Source organism: Manis javanica, chromosome 11 (assembly GCF_040802235.1).
Source record: "Manis javanica isolate MJ-LG chromosome 11, MJ_LKY, whole genome shotgun sequence".
Lineage (NCBI taxonomy): Eukaryota > Metazoa > Chordata > Mammalia > Pholidota > Manidae > Manis > Manis javanica.
The window spans coordinates 104,212,631-104,228,456 of NC_133166.1; the positions used below are offsets into that span (position 1 = coordinate 104,212,631).

Genomic DNA, 15,826 nt, shown 5'->3' on the forward strand with positions numbered 1-15,826 from the left:
TGAGGGAGCTAAGCAGGGTGGAGACACTGCCTTTGAGGCACCAGGACGGGGGGATCAGGGTGGCACGCAGGCAGGGGAATCGAGGCTGTGCCCCCAACCAGCTCAGGAGACTCTCTGGCTCCAATTTCCCCTTTACTAGCTCCTATCCCACCTCCCTTACAGGTGGGATCACGGTGGGAGAAGGAAAACATGGTGCATGGAAAAAGCTCTGAAAACTTAAATGTGCACAAATATAATGCAAACGGGAGAAGAGGGGGGCCTGGGCCTGCCTAGGCAGGTTGCCAAGTGAGGCCAGAGGCCCTACGTCCCAGATGGGGAAGCTACTGCAGGGATGGCAGATGCCAGAGATGGACAGAGCTCCTCAGTAGAAAGGGAATCTACTGGTGACAAGATTCAAAGAGGGGCAAGCAGGCCTCCCAAGTGTCCCAGCAGGGCTGGGACTGGCAGTGCGCCCAGGCACTTGCTGGCACTTGGTGGCCCAGGCACTGCCTGGTGACGAGATTACGGCCTGGCGGGCTCAGGCAAGGGGCCCCAACATGGACTGGACACTCTCATGAGGACTGCCACCATCAGGCCACCCACCCTGGTGCTGCCTGCGTGTAGCATAAGCCCCTCTGCTGTGACTGGCAAGGTCTCACACAATTTTGCAGCAGACCAGGGACATTAAGAGCAGGCACCACATTTCCCCCTCCTCCCGGCTGCAACAGAGCTCCTGTAAGTGGGAGAGTGCAGAGGTAATCAGACCACTTGGGTTCCACAGGACAGCCCTGGAGGGTGGAGCTGGCTGGCGCAGAGATATCCCCAGAGCGAGAGAGCTCACCAGTGTCCCCAGGAAGCTTGCCCGGGTCTGGCTTCCCAGCCTCAGCACATCCTCCCCCACCTTAGCAATCTGCTCTGCCCCTCCCACTTCCCTGGGACTGTGGGGCACAGCTCGGACCCGCCCAGTGCTCACTGTGACTGGAGCCTCTTCCAAACCCCCTACTCCAGGCGGCACAGGCAGTCTCAGGTCCCCTGGCCGTGTCAGGAAACAACAGCAGCTTCGGCTCTGGGGTCCTGGGCACTGCCAAGTTCACATTCCTCCAGCCACCCAGCCCCCTCTGGCTTCAACTGCAGCCCAGCCTGGCATTGGAGAGCTGAAGACAGAAGGCCAAGCGAGGGTTGGGCACAACGACCCTGAGGACATCTGGCTGGCTTGAGGTCTCACGCTCTACCTTCTACACTCTCTAGGTGGCCCTCCAACCACCCTGCGTGGGGTGTGGCAGGTACCTTCAGTGGCTCTGGACTCACCGAAGTGGGATCTTGACACGGAGGTAACGGTCCACGGCAATTGCCAGCAAGGCCAGGATAGAGCTCTGGGTGAGGATGAGGACGGGGCAGGCGACCATGAGGCAGGTGTGGAAGTGGGTCTGTGGCCCAATGTTGATGAGGATGGCGAGTGGGATGACCAGAGCACCCACGGCCACATCAGCCACCGCCAGGGACGCAATGAAGCAGAAGGTGGCATCCCGCAGCGCCTGGTTCACCTTCACTGCCCAGATCACCAGCACATTCCCTGGCACAGAGACCAGGGCGATGAGCACCTCGATGCCGATGTAGGCGGCCTGGAAGGCCGAGATGGAGGGTGGCATGGTGGACACAGGCTGGGCACATCAGCAGACAGGCACCAAGGGGCACGAGGCAGGCACCTGTGGTCACAGAAGCTTGGGGTGGGGAAGCCCGCCTGGGATGGGGAGGGCAGCCCGGGCAGCTCTGGAGCCCCACTGCCCTGTGGAGACGGGCCCCACTTGGCATAGCTACTGCCTGCCCAGGCTGGTGGGCTACCCTGGCCCTTTCTTTGCCTAATGTTGTCACCTCCCCTTATCATTTTCAGAGATACCATTCAACAACTTAAAATAGCAGCTCTCTCCTGCCCTGGTTTTTTAAATCAGGTGTGAAGCAGCTCCCAGCACACACACACACTCTACAGGGGTCCCCACGCCCAGCCTTGCCCACCCGTGCCCACAAAACAGGAGGCAGGGCTCTCACCATCCGGCCTGCTGGCCCCCGGGGGTCCCAGAGACGGTGCCCCAAGTCCCGGGCACCCGGTGCCGCTCAGCGCTCCGGGCGGCGCAGCGCAGGGCTGGGCTCTGGGCACCGCGCGGCAGCCCATGGTCCTCCCGGCTCCCGCCGCAGCGCTCCCGGCCCGGCCCGGCCTTTCCAGGGATCACATGGTGCGGCGGAGGCTCAGCCCCGGACGCTGTTAAAGCGGTACCGCTCCGGTTCGCACCTGGGACCCGCCGGCGGACGCGTGTCTGGGGACCGAGCCCAGCACCAGGCCAGGGCGCGCGCGCCGGGCCCTGCGCCCACCCACCTGGGACGCTGCCGGCGCCTTCCTCCTTCCAGTGCCCTGGTCCCACCCTGCCAAGGACCCTCGCCCACCGCCTGCCCCAAGGGGGCTGCTGGAGGCCTCTTCACCCCTCCCCAGCATCCCACTGGGGAGCCACGGGGCGATCTGCGGTGCACTTACCCAAGGTCACCAGAGCTGGCTGAGCTCCTGGGCACCTGAACCGTTCCGCCCAGGCGCCCGCCCAGTTCGACGCCTCAAGCGGCCGCCCGCTCCGGAGATGCCCGGGGAGTCCAGGGCCAGCCTGCGAGGTCCAGGGTGGTGGCGGCTGGCCGGGACCCGACTCGGGCGCCAGCGCCTCCGTCGCCCCCGGCGCGGGAGCTGAGTGACGGTCGGGCTCCGCACACCGGGAGGGGGCGGGGGCGGCGGCGGCGGCCCCTCCCTCCTCACCCTCCGTCTCCTCCCCCACCCCTCCTCTAAACAAAGGAAGCGATTCTGGGTGAGAAAAGCTGGGAAAATGTGAGCTTTCCTAGGGTCTGGAGTGTGAATCCAGTCTCGGGAGAGGACAGAGGTGCAGCGTCCCCGTCCACTCCCTCCCTTCTCAGATCGGGATGCCGGGCGTTGGTCTGGCTTCCCGGGACCCCTGCACGAGTCCCAGCGCAGCACCCCACCTGCAGGGCCTAGATGCTGTCCCCACCCCCCACCGGACCCCGACTTCCCCCAGCGGCCAGCTGGGAGCCCCGGCACACACCCTCGTCCCTCCCTGCGGGAACCTGCTCTCCTGCGGAGCCAGCCCCTGCTCATTCTTAGGAACCAGCATCCTCCCGGGCACTTTACTTGGCAGGCTCTGTCCTGAGCCATTAGAGTCCTTTCTCCTCTTCCAGGACTACCTCTTAGTCTGTTAGCGATTTCCCCTTCGCAGTACTGGGCACTGAGGCTGAGACTTGTTTCCCAAGATGGTCTCTGTCAGTGTTACCCTGTCCTGGGTGACCTCTCTCCCCCCACCTTCCTAGCACAGTCCTAAGCCACACGGGGCCCAGTGCGATCCCCTCACGATATAAAGAAGCCGACTCAGAGAAGCAGGGGACTTCCACAAGGTCACACAGCAAATCCCAGTGGGCCCAGAGTAAGACTCCCAACACAGTGCTCTCCCCTCTGTGCCCCATCCCAACCCCTCTCCTGGCTGCCTTCTGCTGCAGTTTCCACTCGGGGGGCCTGCTGCTGCCAGCTAAGGACCACCTCGGGGCAGACCCTCACTCAGAACAGGTGCCTGGCAGTGATCGGACCAGAGAAATCCTTGTTTGTGGGTATTAGGAAAGGGCCCTGGGGAGGCAGAGAGTTAGGCTGGGGGGCCCCTGTGCCACCTGGCCACACCCCAGCCCCTGAGAGCACGGCCCCTTGCTGGGTCTCAGGATACCAAGATAGGGGGTCTCTGCCCAGAGGCAGGTAAGCACACAGCTTCTGCTGGGGGTCTGGGCTGAGTCACAGGGCGAATGGGGTGGGACAGAGGGAAGAAGGGGGTGAGACTCTTCCTGGGGGAGGAGGAAGCCCAGTGTGAGGACAGATAACTTCCATTTCTGCCTTCAGGGGGAGCAAGGAATCCGTGCCTCAGATGGCCTAGTTGGAGACCTAGGAAACGCCCACTCTCCTTCCCGCTCTCGCCTCCGCTTACCCTGCAGGCCTCCTCACACTGCAGTGGCATCTGACCGGCTGCCTACTCCCCATGCCACGGGGGCATGCAAGCCTTAGTGTCTATCCCCCTGCCTCGCAGTTCTTCCCTGGGCCAGAGACCTTTGGCATTAAGGCTTTAGGGCAGGGGTTGGGTCACCCTGACTGACCTTCAGCAGCATCTTCAACCTGGGACCCCCCACTCTCACCATGGGTAGCTGACACACAGCAGATCATTTGCATAATACCTGTGGGTAATCTGTTTGCTCCACGGTTCTGGGTAAAATAAGCTAAAACCTTTCTCCTTCCTCTCTCTCTCCCTCCCTCCCTCCACCCTGCCTGTTCCCAGGCCAAGCCTCCAGGGGATTTGACTGGCCTGTTTGAAAACAGAGCTGGCCCAGGCAGGGGCCATCCCTGGAGAAAGCACGCCACCTCCTTCTGGGTGGGAGGGGTGGGGGCGTCAGGGGTGAGCACGGTGCTCCTGGGCAGCAAGGCCTCTTGACTGAGATTCAGAAGAGCTGGAAGCTGGCTCCGAGGCCTTCTGCCACCCTGGCTGTGTGGCCCTGGGGCAAGTCACTTTTCCTCTCCTGGACAAAAAGTGCCCATCAGTCAACTGAGACAATTGATGCCTATTGTCCAGTCCTGCTCCAACGGCTGCTGAGTCCATTCCAAAGTGGGAAGATGGATGCAATGGGGGCTGGACCTTTCTACCTAGAAACCCCCAAGTCCTGCCTACCACGCCTAGGGTGGATTCCAGGGCTGAGACAGAGGTTTGCCGTGGAGGAGGTACAGGTCAGAGGCCTGCAGCGGGGAGAGGGTGACATGGGAAGGTGCAGGCAGAGCACATGGGACCAAGCTGCCCAGAATTCACACTGAGCCAAAACCTCTCACCTTTGGATTATGGCCAGGAAGCCGACTAGATGACCCTCCCGTGCCAGGTCGTGCTCTACACCACGTGACCCCCATGCTTGGCCCTGCCTCCAACAGCTGAGCCTCAGTTTCCTCATCAGTGAAATCTGCATAGGAATACCACCTCAGGGCGTGGTGACGGGGGCTTGATGAGCTGGCCCACGGAGGGTGTCTACACAGACGGTTTAGCAACAAGGCGGGCAGGCAGCTCCGGTCAGGTGGGGTAGCCGTGCTGGAGGGACGGAGTGCCAAACTATGGAATCTGCTCTGTGCAGCCAGTCATGCTAAGTCCGCACCAAATCCCACAGGTACCAGGTTTGGGTGCCTGTAAATGTACCGTAAATGAAAAGCCTCTATTTGGCATGTGGCTTTGGGGGGCAAGATAACATCACAGTGAGTCTAAAGACCCCCAGGGTCTGGCCTGGCCCCTTCCCCCCTTTCCCTCTCGGCCCCACGTCTTTCCTTCCGAAGCCCATCCTGGGCCCTCACACCTGCAGTCTCTGCACTGCTGGCAGGTGTGTATGGGGAGAGGGAGGGCAGGCTGGCAACCCTCCACTTCCTCCTTCCTGGAGTTCTCCGAACTGGACAGGAAGGGGACTGGCCACAGAGGGAAGCCATCCCTCCGGACACTAGCAGGGAAGGGGTGTCAAGGTGCAGCTCAGGCCCCGGGAGCCTGGGGGAGCAGATGAGGTTTATGATGCACCTCTTCTCCTTCCGGCAGGCAGAGGGTTATTTTGGCCCCTGCATCGCCCTGGGCAGTGAGGAAGTGGAGGAAGAGGAGCAGAAGCAGGGCTAGGCGCGCAGGTTGGAAGGAGAAGACCTCTGATGACCTGGGAAGCCCGCAGCCCTCCCACAGGGGCCCACCTGCAAGGCCTCTGCGTTCTTCAGGCTGGGAATCCGGGTCCCTCTGCCTCTTTCTCCCTCCCCGCCCTGCCTCCTCCAGGTCAGAGGCTCCTGCCGGAGGAGGGCGTCCGTGGGAGGGAGCATCGGCGAGCACTGGGTAGTCCCCTGCGTGTCTGTGGGTTTGAGAGGGCAGGGGAAGCAGGGGACAGGTTGGCGCTAGTCACTCCAAGTCCCTCCAGACGCGGAACTGTTCCCGAGTCCCAAGGCAAGAATGTCACTTTCATTTCTTTCTTAATCTGTTACTCCTTCCTTCGTTTACTCAGCAAACATTTACTGAACCCCTTGTTGCATCAGACAGTGAGCTAAGCACTGGGGCCAAGAGATAAAAAAGCCGTAGCGCCACCTTCCCCACCGCATCTCACAGGGCCCCGGGTCAGGTGGGGCCCTTAAGGTGTAAACTGCCCCAATACACCATCCCTCCTGCGGGCCTCAGGGCGCCCCTCCCACACCTAACCTGAGTCTTTCCTGCCCGCACTGACAGAGCCCAGCTCTAGCTGAATTCCAGCAGGGATGGAAAAGAGGGGATGTCAGTGTCTGGAGGACGGCTGGCAGCCTTCTAGCCCGGGGGACCCCTCCCTCAGGACCTCCCAGGCTGGGGAAGAGGTCCTGTCCCGGGGACTTAGAGAGCGGCCCCTGCTTCAGCCAGCGCAGCTCTGCTTTGACCGTCACATACGCATTCCTGGTATGGGATTTTACTGGAACGTATGTGTTTGTTAGCATTGTGGCTTTAAAAAAATGTGAAAATCTGATTTTCTACTCAACCTGTCCATTGTACAGAAGGAAACTGAGACCACAAGAGGCAATAAACTTGTCCAACTGCAGCCATGGGATGGGGGTGGAGCCCGGGCAGTGCACCCCCTTAAAGCTCGATGGCCTCAGCCCCACTCCCAGCTCCACCTTTTAGCTCTGGGTGAACCCCGACAACTCACCACGGTTCTCTGGGCCTTGGTCCTCCTCTGCATGAAAGAGGAATCATCATGTCACCTATCTTACGTATTCAAAAGTACTTTTCAGCTTGCAAATCACTAGATAGATGTCATAGTCTACACTATTGGTGATGGGAAGCCTTTGGGGGTTTTTGAGCAGGAACTTCACTCTGAGAGATGCTTTGGGAAGATTGGCTGAGACCCTGTGCAGAGTGCCCAGGAGGACGGACAAACGGAGTGTCACACGGGTCTCCTGGGCTCCTTGGCCAGTCAAGCCAGCCAGGGAGAATGGGAAGGCAAAGATGACTCAGATTGGGAGCTGGGGAAGGGCTGCTGACCGTAAGGGAGATCCAAGCAGGATCAAAGTCCCATCCCGACAGGTTGGGGGGATGCGCCATAGGCGCAGGGCCCAGCAGGCTTGTGGAAATGGCCAAGGGGACGATCAGAGTTCCAGCTGCGTCATCTCATTTGAGGCGGTGGTCAGAGCCCAGGGAGGGGGTGATGAGACGGCTCGGGGAGAGGATGCGCAAGTCGGAGAGGAGTGGGACTGTGCCCACAGCATCCGGGAAGGAGAGCAGCCAGTGTGGGGGGCAGGAGAGCGGCTGTTTCGGGCAGAGGGGTGCCGAGTGGCTCAGGACTGAGAGCAGCCGTGAGCCATCTGAGGGGGGGGTGGTAGGATTTGGTGACAAGTGGGGTAGAAGCACCATCTCCTGGGTAAACACTGGAGCACATAGGAAAGGGGGTGCTGTGGGGGCAGGCAAGGATTTGAAAGAACTTGGCAGGGAAGAGAATACAAGAAGGGCTGTTTGCTGCAGGAGAATGGGGCCAAAAAAGGGTTGGCTTTAGATGGAAAGATCTGAGCATGCTCCCAGCCCGAGGGAGGGAAGCGTGGCAAGGGAGAGATGAATCAGAGCGAAGAGGAACTGAGCACAGGCCCCTCTCGTCAAGTATCCTAAGTGGTTAATGACAGCTGGCTGGGCACGGCTTTCTGATGCGCACAGACCTGGAAGCACTAACTGTCCAAGCCACTCCCCACCACCGAGCCTAGAGGGGAGGCTCCAGGCCTTCTGCCTCGACCCATCTCTCCCGCGAAGCTCCTCCGCTCCCCCGCCTGCCCCACCAGACCTATGCCGGCCATTTGTCCTTCCGTGTTGCACATCGGTGAAAGGATCGGCTTTCCCAGGTACCAGTGACATTTCACCCTGCAGCCCATGCCTCCACCCCTGCCCCACCCCAGCCCCCAGGGCACCAGCCATGGTCTCGTGACTTCTCTGGCCCTGACTGCAGCCAAAGAGGTGCCTCTGGGTGCCCCACCTGCTGCCTGAGCACACCTGGAAGAGTTGGAATTGGCTCTGCTTCAGAACGGACTCGTTAGAGCGCACCCCATCCGGGCCAGTACACTGACCCTCACCTTCCTGGGCTCCTCGGACGCCACCTCCGGGCTGCAAGGGCAACGACCCTACTTCCCTTCCCTGCGGTGGGCAAAAGGGGAAATGGAAGCAAGGCAGCTGTGTGACTTCTGTTGGGGGTTAGGCAGGCTCCCTAACACCACCTCCCATTCTTTTCCACCCATCAAGGGGAGCCCTTGCCCCATTAAGAAAGAGGCATATGCCCACCACCTTCCATAAAGGCCATGAAGACTGGCAGAAAGAAGGAAGAAAGGACAGAAGTAGAGTTGGCCATATTAAATTCAGGACATCCAGTTCAATATTTTTAACAGCTTTATTGAGATATAATTTACATATCATAAAGTTCACCCATGTAAAGTATACAACTCAGTGGTTTCCGGTATACTTAAAATCTGTGCAACCATCACCCTAATTAAATTTTAGAACATTTTTGTCATCTCACCCAAATATGCTGCGCCCATTAGCACTCATTTCCCACCCTCTATCCATGCCTACAGACCCAGGCAATTACTAACCTACTTCCTGTCTCTACAGATTTGACTACTCTGAACATTTCATATTAGTGGGACCATACGGTATGTGGTTCTTTGTGACTGGCTTCTTTCACTTGGCATAATGTTTACAAAGTTCCCCAATACTGTACCATGAGTCAGTATCTCATTCCTTTTTTATGGCCAAATAATATTCCATTGGATGTTTATCCATTCTTCAGTTGATGGACATCTAGGTTGTTTCCATTTTCAGACTACCATAACTAATGCTGCTATGCTTGTCTGTGTACATGTTTTTGTGTGAAAACACATTTTCATCTTTCTGGGCAGGCACAGGCAGAAGGAAAGGCAGACCCACCTGCCTGGCCCTGTTTTGAATTTATCTCACACATCACTATGCCCCTTGGCTGGGACTCCATTATGATCTATGATCCCTTTGAACAGATTAAAACACCAAGGCTCAGAGAGAGGCCTGGAACCCCCAAGTGTTAGAATTGAAATATGAGTTCAAGCCTGCAACTCCCAGTCCAGGGCTCTTTCCAACACACCACAGTGAGCCCCTCTCAGAGAACCTGCAATCCACCCAAGGGAACAAACCATCTGGGAACAAACAATCACTCCGAGCTCCTGATTAGGTGCTTTGTGGACAGCATCCTGGCCGAGGGCTTAGACTGAAGCCAGAGGCTGGTGGGAAGCTACTGGGTGGAATGGGGCCTCTCCTCCCCTGGAGGCCTGTCAGAGAGCCCACCAGGCACAGGCCATCACAGTGATCGTCCCACTGAAGCCCAGCCCAGCAGGCCTGGAGGCCCGGAGTCAGACCACTGGGCTCCCACCCTGAGGAATCTGAACTGGTCCACATTCCTGGGCAAAGAGTATACGGGAGAGCTTTGGAAAACTCAGGCTTGGCCACAGATTCTGGCTTCAGCACCACTGTCTCGGCTCCAGTCTTACCCCGGCCCTCATTTGCTGATCTTAAGCAGAACTGTGAATGCTGGTCTGGAGTTACTTTGTTCACATCTGCTTCCTCCCTCTGCCCTGAACCCAAGACACAGTCATCAGAGGGCACGGGCACATGGTCTTTGCTCTAAGGGCATTTTCCCAAAGTCAGAGTGGAGGGTGGGCTATGGCCTGGGCTCCATGCCCCCTCCATGGACCCACCCAAAAGTTCCAAATTTCAGGCCAGATGAGCAAACAGGAGCGGCTAGAGGTGTCCTCTTGTACCTAAGAGCCACCAACTCCATCTGGCTGCTCACAGAGGAGCCCTCCAGTTACTGGGCTTTTCTGTTTCAACAACTGTTCCTGCCCAAGGGTCTGACGGACTTCAACCACGGAGTGAAATAGCTCCTATTGCCTAGAAGAGCTCAAGAAACGTTTGTTGAATGCTGAATGTTCAGGATAATAACAAGAGGATTATGTGCAATAACAAGAAAAAGTCTAGCAACACTTCATCATTTAAAATTCACCTAACTCGCATAGCATTGCTGGTGAAGTAAATGTAATTATTTTCCCGTTTCGCAGAGTAGGGAACTGAGGCTCAGGGAGGCACATGGACCCGCAGAGGGACGCGAACCAGAGCCACAGGAAGCCGCCCCGCTCAGAGCCATTGCCTGGGGCTCGGGGTCCCCCTGCTGGCCAGATGGTAGCCTGGGCGTGGGGTGAGGCGCTGGCCAGGGCCACCTGACCCCGCAGCTCCCACTGCCTCCCCTGCCCGCCCCGGGCCGGCCGGGCTCCTGAGGCTGGGAGGAGGAGCCCTATCCGGGCTCTGGGTTAGGGTGGCTGGCAGGTCCACCAAGCCAGCCTTCAGGTGAGGTGCTCCACTGGCAGGATGGACCAAACAGGGGGATACAGACAATGCCCCTGGTCCCCTCCAGGTGCCAGCGATCCTGACCACCCAGAGGAAATGGAAAGAATCTGGCCCCCTGACAGTCAATGCAAAGGGCTCTGGTCCCTTTTTCCCAGGCAGCCTCCGTCCAGCCCAAAGGGATGGGACTGCTGCTACTTGGAGAAATCTCCCGAGGAGAGGATTCCCCAGCTCCCTTTACTCTCACCCCAGCTCACCTAGCTGCTCTCAACTGGACACTGAGAAAGGCTAACTGAGACCCACCCACCTCTTGTTCCCCCTGGAAACGGGGGACTCGGGCTTCCCACGGGGCTTCTTGTGAATTCAGTCCTCCTTCTAGGTTATGAGTTTGGTCTCTACCGTCAAACAAATTTGGCGTTGTATCTCACGTCTGCCCCTTCTTAATGTCTGACCTAGAGCACATTACATAACCAAGAAGCCTGTTTTCTCACCTGTAAAATGGAAGTGATAGTACTTTTCATAACGGGTTGCTGGGAGACTTCCCTAACCTAGTCACCAAATTGTGCTCCTGCGCCTTATCTGCAAGGGGACGGGTGGCAGCTGCGCCCCTGCTCTGCCCAGGCCACGACCCAGCCAGAGGGCTAGCACAGCTGTTGGAATGGCCCAAATGCCTCAGGGTTAGGCTGTAGAGGACAGCTGGGGATGGGGGAGGCAGGCGAAGGGGCAGAAACTCTCTTCTCTCCCCTCATGTCCACTAACACGCAGCTTCCTAGCTATACAGGTCGGCCTGGACCTCTGACCTCACTCCTGCTCCAGCCCAGAGGATGGACAAGAGGAACTCCCCCTCTTTCTCTCCCTTGTCCTCTGCCATCTTGCACCTCTTCCTCTAGAGCCAAACCCACGCACCCCGACCCACCCCTGTGCCCAGGTTCCCTCCCCCGCCCACGTGCTGCCCAGCTGTCACTGTCCCCCAGCTGGGCACTCCGCCTGCCTGCACCACTCATGAATTGCCAGCATTCACACTCTGGCCCTGGAGTCTCCACCTGTTCCCCTCGGTCCGAGCAGGAGGGCTCTGTGGCCCCATCTGTCGTCCTCCATCCGGGACCCAGTGCGAGACACTGAGCTTCAAAACCCCCAACTTCCACCTGCCAGGTGGGGGGTGGGGAGGACTGGCTGAGGCAGGGTCTAAGTGAGGGGCTCCCTTACCTCCTTGCTCTCCACCCCAGGCTCACCACGCTGTCCGAAACAACCTGCATTCCTGCACGAGGAAAGCAAAAAGCCTGTGCTTCCCCAAAGGGCATTTGCATATTTAATTGCATTCTCTTATTACATTTCATTTATTCATGGCCAGCACCTAAATCAGGGGCTAGTCGGTGTACAATACAAATAGAAAGACACACAGTGGAGACGTTTTTTCAATTAATTTTTTGTCATACAAGCAGTATGTGAATATACTTTCCTTGACTTAAAAAAAATGAAATCATTGCAGTTCAGCCTCCAATTTCCTTTGATGAGGCCCCCCAAATTCAGATCCTTTCCCCTAAGCAACAGAGGTAACCACTGTTACCAGCTTGTCTCTATATTTGCATAATATATCCACAGAAAATATATGGTACTATCATGTGGGGTTGGGTTTTGCTGTTATTTTTTTACATAAATTATAACTGCAAATATTCTGCAACTAAATTCATTTTTTAAAAAGCCTAAATCAGTAAATACAGACCTCCAACAATCTCTTTGACTGTTGCATAGTATTCTTAGCAGGGAACCGTCATGGTTTAGGAGGCGGTGTTCCTGGTGACAGATACTCAGGTTTTCTCTCATTCTCTCCCACTGCTAACATGGTGTTGTCACAGGCTTGAGCCGTCAACCTGGTCCTGTGCTTCTACCCCTTGTGAACAATGTTTTTCATATATACTGTTTTAAGGGTACAAAAATAGCAAAAATGTCCTAAGGAGCATTATTCCTAAGGAGAACAAAGTTTAATAATTTTTTTTCAAAATTCTGGGTCCCCTAAGATGATCTCTATACCTATTGGCGAGCAAGTTGCTGCTCCAGGAGAGGGCTGCAGCAGGCAGGCAGACGGAGACACAAAAGAGTACAGAAAGGAGACAGTAGGGAAACGTGAGCAGGTGGCAGAAAGAAGAAAGAGACCATGGGCACCACAGCAGACAGCAGGGAGAAGTGGGAAGCATCCCGCAGAGAGGAAACAGTTAAGTAGACCTTGGCATACCCAGCCAACAGAATATCATGCAGCCTTTAACATGATAATTATGGAGACTATGTAGGAGCGTGGAAATGCATCTGATATTAGGTTAAAAAGTAGACTACAGAATTAAAACTACATCATGGCTACAAGTATGCAGAATGATGTGGGCACACAAAGATGGAAGGAATATGGCCTAATGAAAATCTGATTTACTATAGTAGCAGAACTGTGTAAGCACTATTATTATTGCTTATTTCCATTACTATTGCTCTAATGTTGTTTGGGGCAGTATATGATTAACATTAAAGTTACATGGCAACAGGGAGAAGGAAGGAAAGGAAAATGAATTCAAAAAAGAAGAAGAGAGGGAGGGAGAAGGGAATGGTAGAAGTGAGAGGGGACGGGGAGAAGAGAGGTGAGAGGGGGAGGCTGGAGGGGAAGCCCACGTTTGGAGGGCTGGGCCATCATCTTTGGCAGCCATGTCAGCCTTAGTGACTTCTCGCTTTTCTTCCAGGCCCTTTGGGATGAAAACAGTCTTCACTATGCAGATGTGCACCTCCTTCCCCGTTTCCTCCAGTATTTTTTAAAATATTTATGGATACCAAGCACAGGATAATAAAGGACTCAGAGTCTAGTGGGCCAGGAGAGACGGGGACATAGATATGTAAGCAAACAATGATAGTCAATCAACAAATAATGCTCAACTAGAAGTCTCATCCTCTGAAGGTGGAGGCTGTAGGGTCCCAGAAAGCTCATGAGCAAGGGAGACATGGCAGCTGGATCTCAGGGGATGGACAGGAGATTGTCAGGCAGAGAAGACAGGATAGCATCCTAGGTAGAAGGCATATGTGCAAAGGCACTCGGGCCTGCGCGCGCGCACACACACACACCCCCCACATACGCTACCATTTAGTACGGCTAAAATAGAGGTTTAAGAAGAACAGAGGCAAGAAGTGAGGCCTTGAATTTATCCCAGGGCCAATGAGAAGCATCAAAATATTTAATCAGAGCAACAGCACAACAGAATTTGGGCTTAGAGGGAGGACCCTTGAGGCAGTGAGGAAAGTGGGGGGAGTAAGGCAAAAGGTGGAGAAGGAGCGTCAGTTAGGAGTTTGAGTCCTGATGAGAAAGGGCGAGACCCCACGCCACGCCGTTCATGGAATGGGGGCAGAGAGATTAACTCAGGACATTCTTATGTGGAAATGATAGAACCTTAAGCCATTCATTCAGCGAAATCTTTGGAGGGTCTGCCATGGCACTGAGCGGTCGGAGATGACAGGCAGTCTCTGCCCTAAGAGGGGAAGATGGGCAGGGAGACAGATGGCTACAGATGACGTGAAAAGCACCGTGACAGAGACACAGCAGTTAGGGAGCGGCCGTGAGAGACCAGGAATGGAAAGGGAGGCAGGAGGGTCCCCGGCCGGCCGCAGACGCCGCCGCGGAGAGAGGCATGCAGCCGTCGCCAGGAGGGAGCGCAGGGCCCGGCCGCTGGGGGCGGGTGGGCTGGGACGTGGCTCCCGTCCTTCCTTTGCCCCTTTCCCTACTGAGAAGAGCCAAATGGAGCTTAGGCTGCCTGTTGCCTTCCCGATTGAATAAATTAGGTGGAAAGCGCCTACAATAGTCCTTGGCACATAGTAAATGCCCAAGAAACATTAACTTACACAAAGAAAACAAGTAAAAAGTGCAGAAACGTAAAAGCAAGAGTCGTATTTATCAGGGAGCCCCTCTCCATGAGACCAGGGAGGGACCTGTGTCCCCCTGGCCCCAAAAGAAAGCACACCAGAGACTTTGGACAAGACCAGACCGCCACATCTCAAGAAGCTGTTAAAAAGAGTGTAAACACGCGACAACTGGTCTCGTGGCTGGAAGATGGGGCTCCCACAAAGGAAAGGAAGGAGGGCAGCGAGGGGCTCCAGGGCCTCATGCCCACGGAGAGGAGCGTGCATCACACCCCCTGTTTGAGGGGCAGGCACTGTGCATTTTGCACATCACATTCATTTGGGGCCGTGGAGGAAGTCACCAGCCTTGTGAATTGCCTTTCCTCTCCTGCTTTAACAATCATCAGTTTACTGGAAGTTTGGGAGAAGAGGGAGCAGAGGAGGGAGGCACTGTGTGTGGTGAACTCATGGAAACTTGGGTGGGTTTACTGAACTGCTTCCCCACCACCCGGAACTGAAAGGCTTTGAAGGGCCTGCCTGTCAGACCTCAGGCGGCTCATGTCTTACTGATGTGATGAGACTTGTAAACACCCTAACCTTGAACGTGAACCACTGCCGAAGCGCCGGCTGGAGGAAGTGCTCATGCTGAGCCAGAGCTGGACACGTGGATGGGGACAGGCCCCGGCACCAGCCTTCATCTTATTGCTGGACCACTCTGAGCACAGTGAAGTCACAGTGGTAAAGAAATACAGTGCTATTTGATGGACATCAAGTTACATTTTAGGAGAAATTCTCAGATTTTGATAAATATGAATCTTGCTTTGAGTTTCTGTATTTTTTACATTTTTGAATTTAACATCTATTGGTGTTCATATGGGCCAAGCACTGTTCTTGGGGTTTTACATGGACTGATTCATACAAGCCTCACAACAAACCTGTGGGATACTTTCCAGTGTTATTATTTTCATTTCACAAATACTAAAACTGAGGCATCAAGACGTCAAGAAGCAAAGACTTCTCAGCGGCTCTGGCCCTGGCAGTCTGACGTCCATGCTTTTAGCCACTGTTGAATGTGAGGCTGTGTCTAGCATATTGGGCATTATACCAGCAGGTCTATCAGTGGGGTTTCATTTCCAGGGAACTCATTGCAGTGAAAGTGAATTATGCTCGCCAGGAAGACTCAATTTTCCTAGGATTATGTGAATGCACTGGATAGATCCCAGAACCTGAAATGTTCTATGGTGTCTATCTCTAGGCAATGTTTGGATCCATTTGCTTTTTTTTTCATGAAACAACTGACACTAAAGCTGAAAAACATCACTAGTGATGTAAACCAGGGGCCTGTGCTGAGATGTGCCCTGCTGAAGGCTGCTCTGTGGCTCCACTCGCTGATCACCAGTTCTCAGGAACGGGATCGATGTTCTAAAACTGACCCACATCCAGCATGAGCCTATAGAAGGGCACTTTTGTAGTTTCTGGATGGCAAAGGACACCATCAGCAGGACAAAAAGGCATCCTAGAGTATGGGA

General features: G+C 55.6%; 2 protein-coding genes across 3 annotated transcripts in view; both read right to left on the minus strand.

Moving 5' to 3' along the window:
- ADORA1 (adenosine A1 receptor) overlaps window positions 1-2,737 on the minus strand; it is a 38,595-nt gene extending 35,858 nt beyond the window's left edge. Inside the window, exons 1-2 of one of the 2 annotated variants that reach the window (XM_073217136.1) lie at window positions 2,507-2,737; window positions 2,026-2,236 (exon numbers count right to left, since the gene is read on the minus strand). Coding sequence is in view for 1 of the 2 variants with exons in the window: in XM_017667766.3 (XP_017523255.1) it covers window positions 1,288-1,628 (341 nt within the window). In the remaining variant the exon portion in view is untranslated. Of the gene's footprint in view, window positions 1-1,287; window positions 1,629-2,025; window positions 2,237-2,506 lie in introns of those variants that run through there. The other variant, XM_017667766.3, reaches the window with a different exon arrangement.
- PPFIA4 (PTPRF interacting protein alpha 4) overlaps window positions 1,548-15,826 on the minus strand; it is a 91,220-nt gene continuing 76,941 nt past the window's right edge. Inside the window, exon 31 of the mRNA XM_073217124.1 lies at window positions 1,548-1,685. Coding sequence (XP_073073225.1) covers window positions 1,650-1,685 — 36 coding nt within the window. The 3' untranslated portion in view covers window positions 1,548-1,649. The remainder of the gene's footprint in view (window positions 1,686-15,826) is intronic.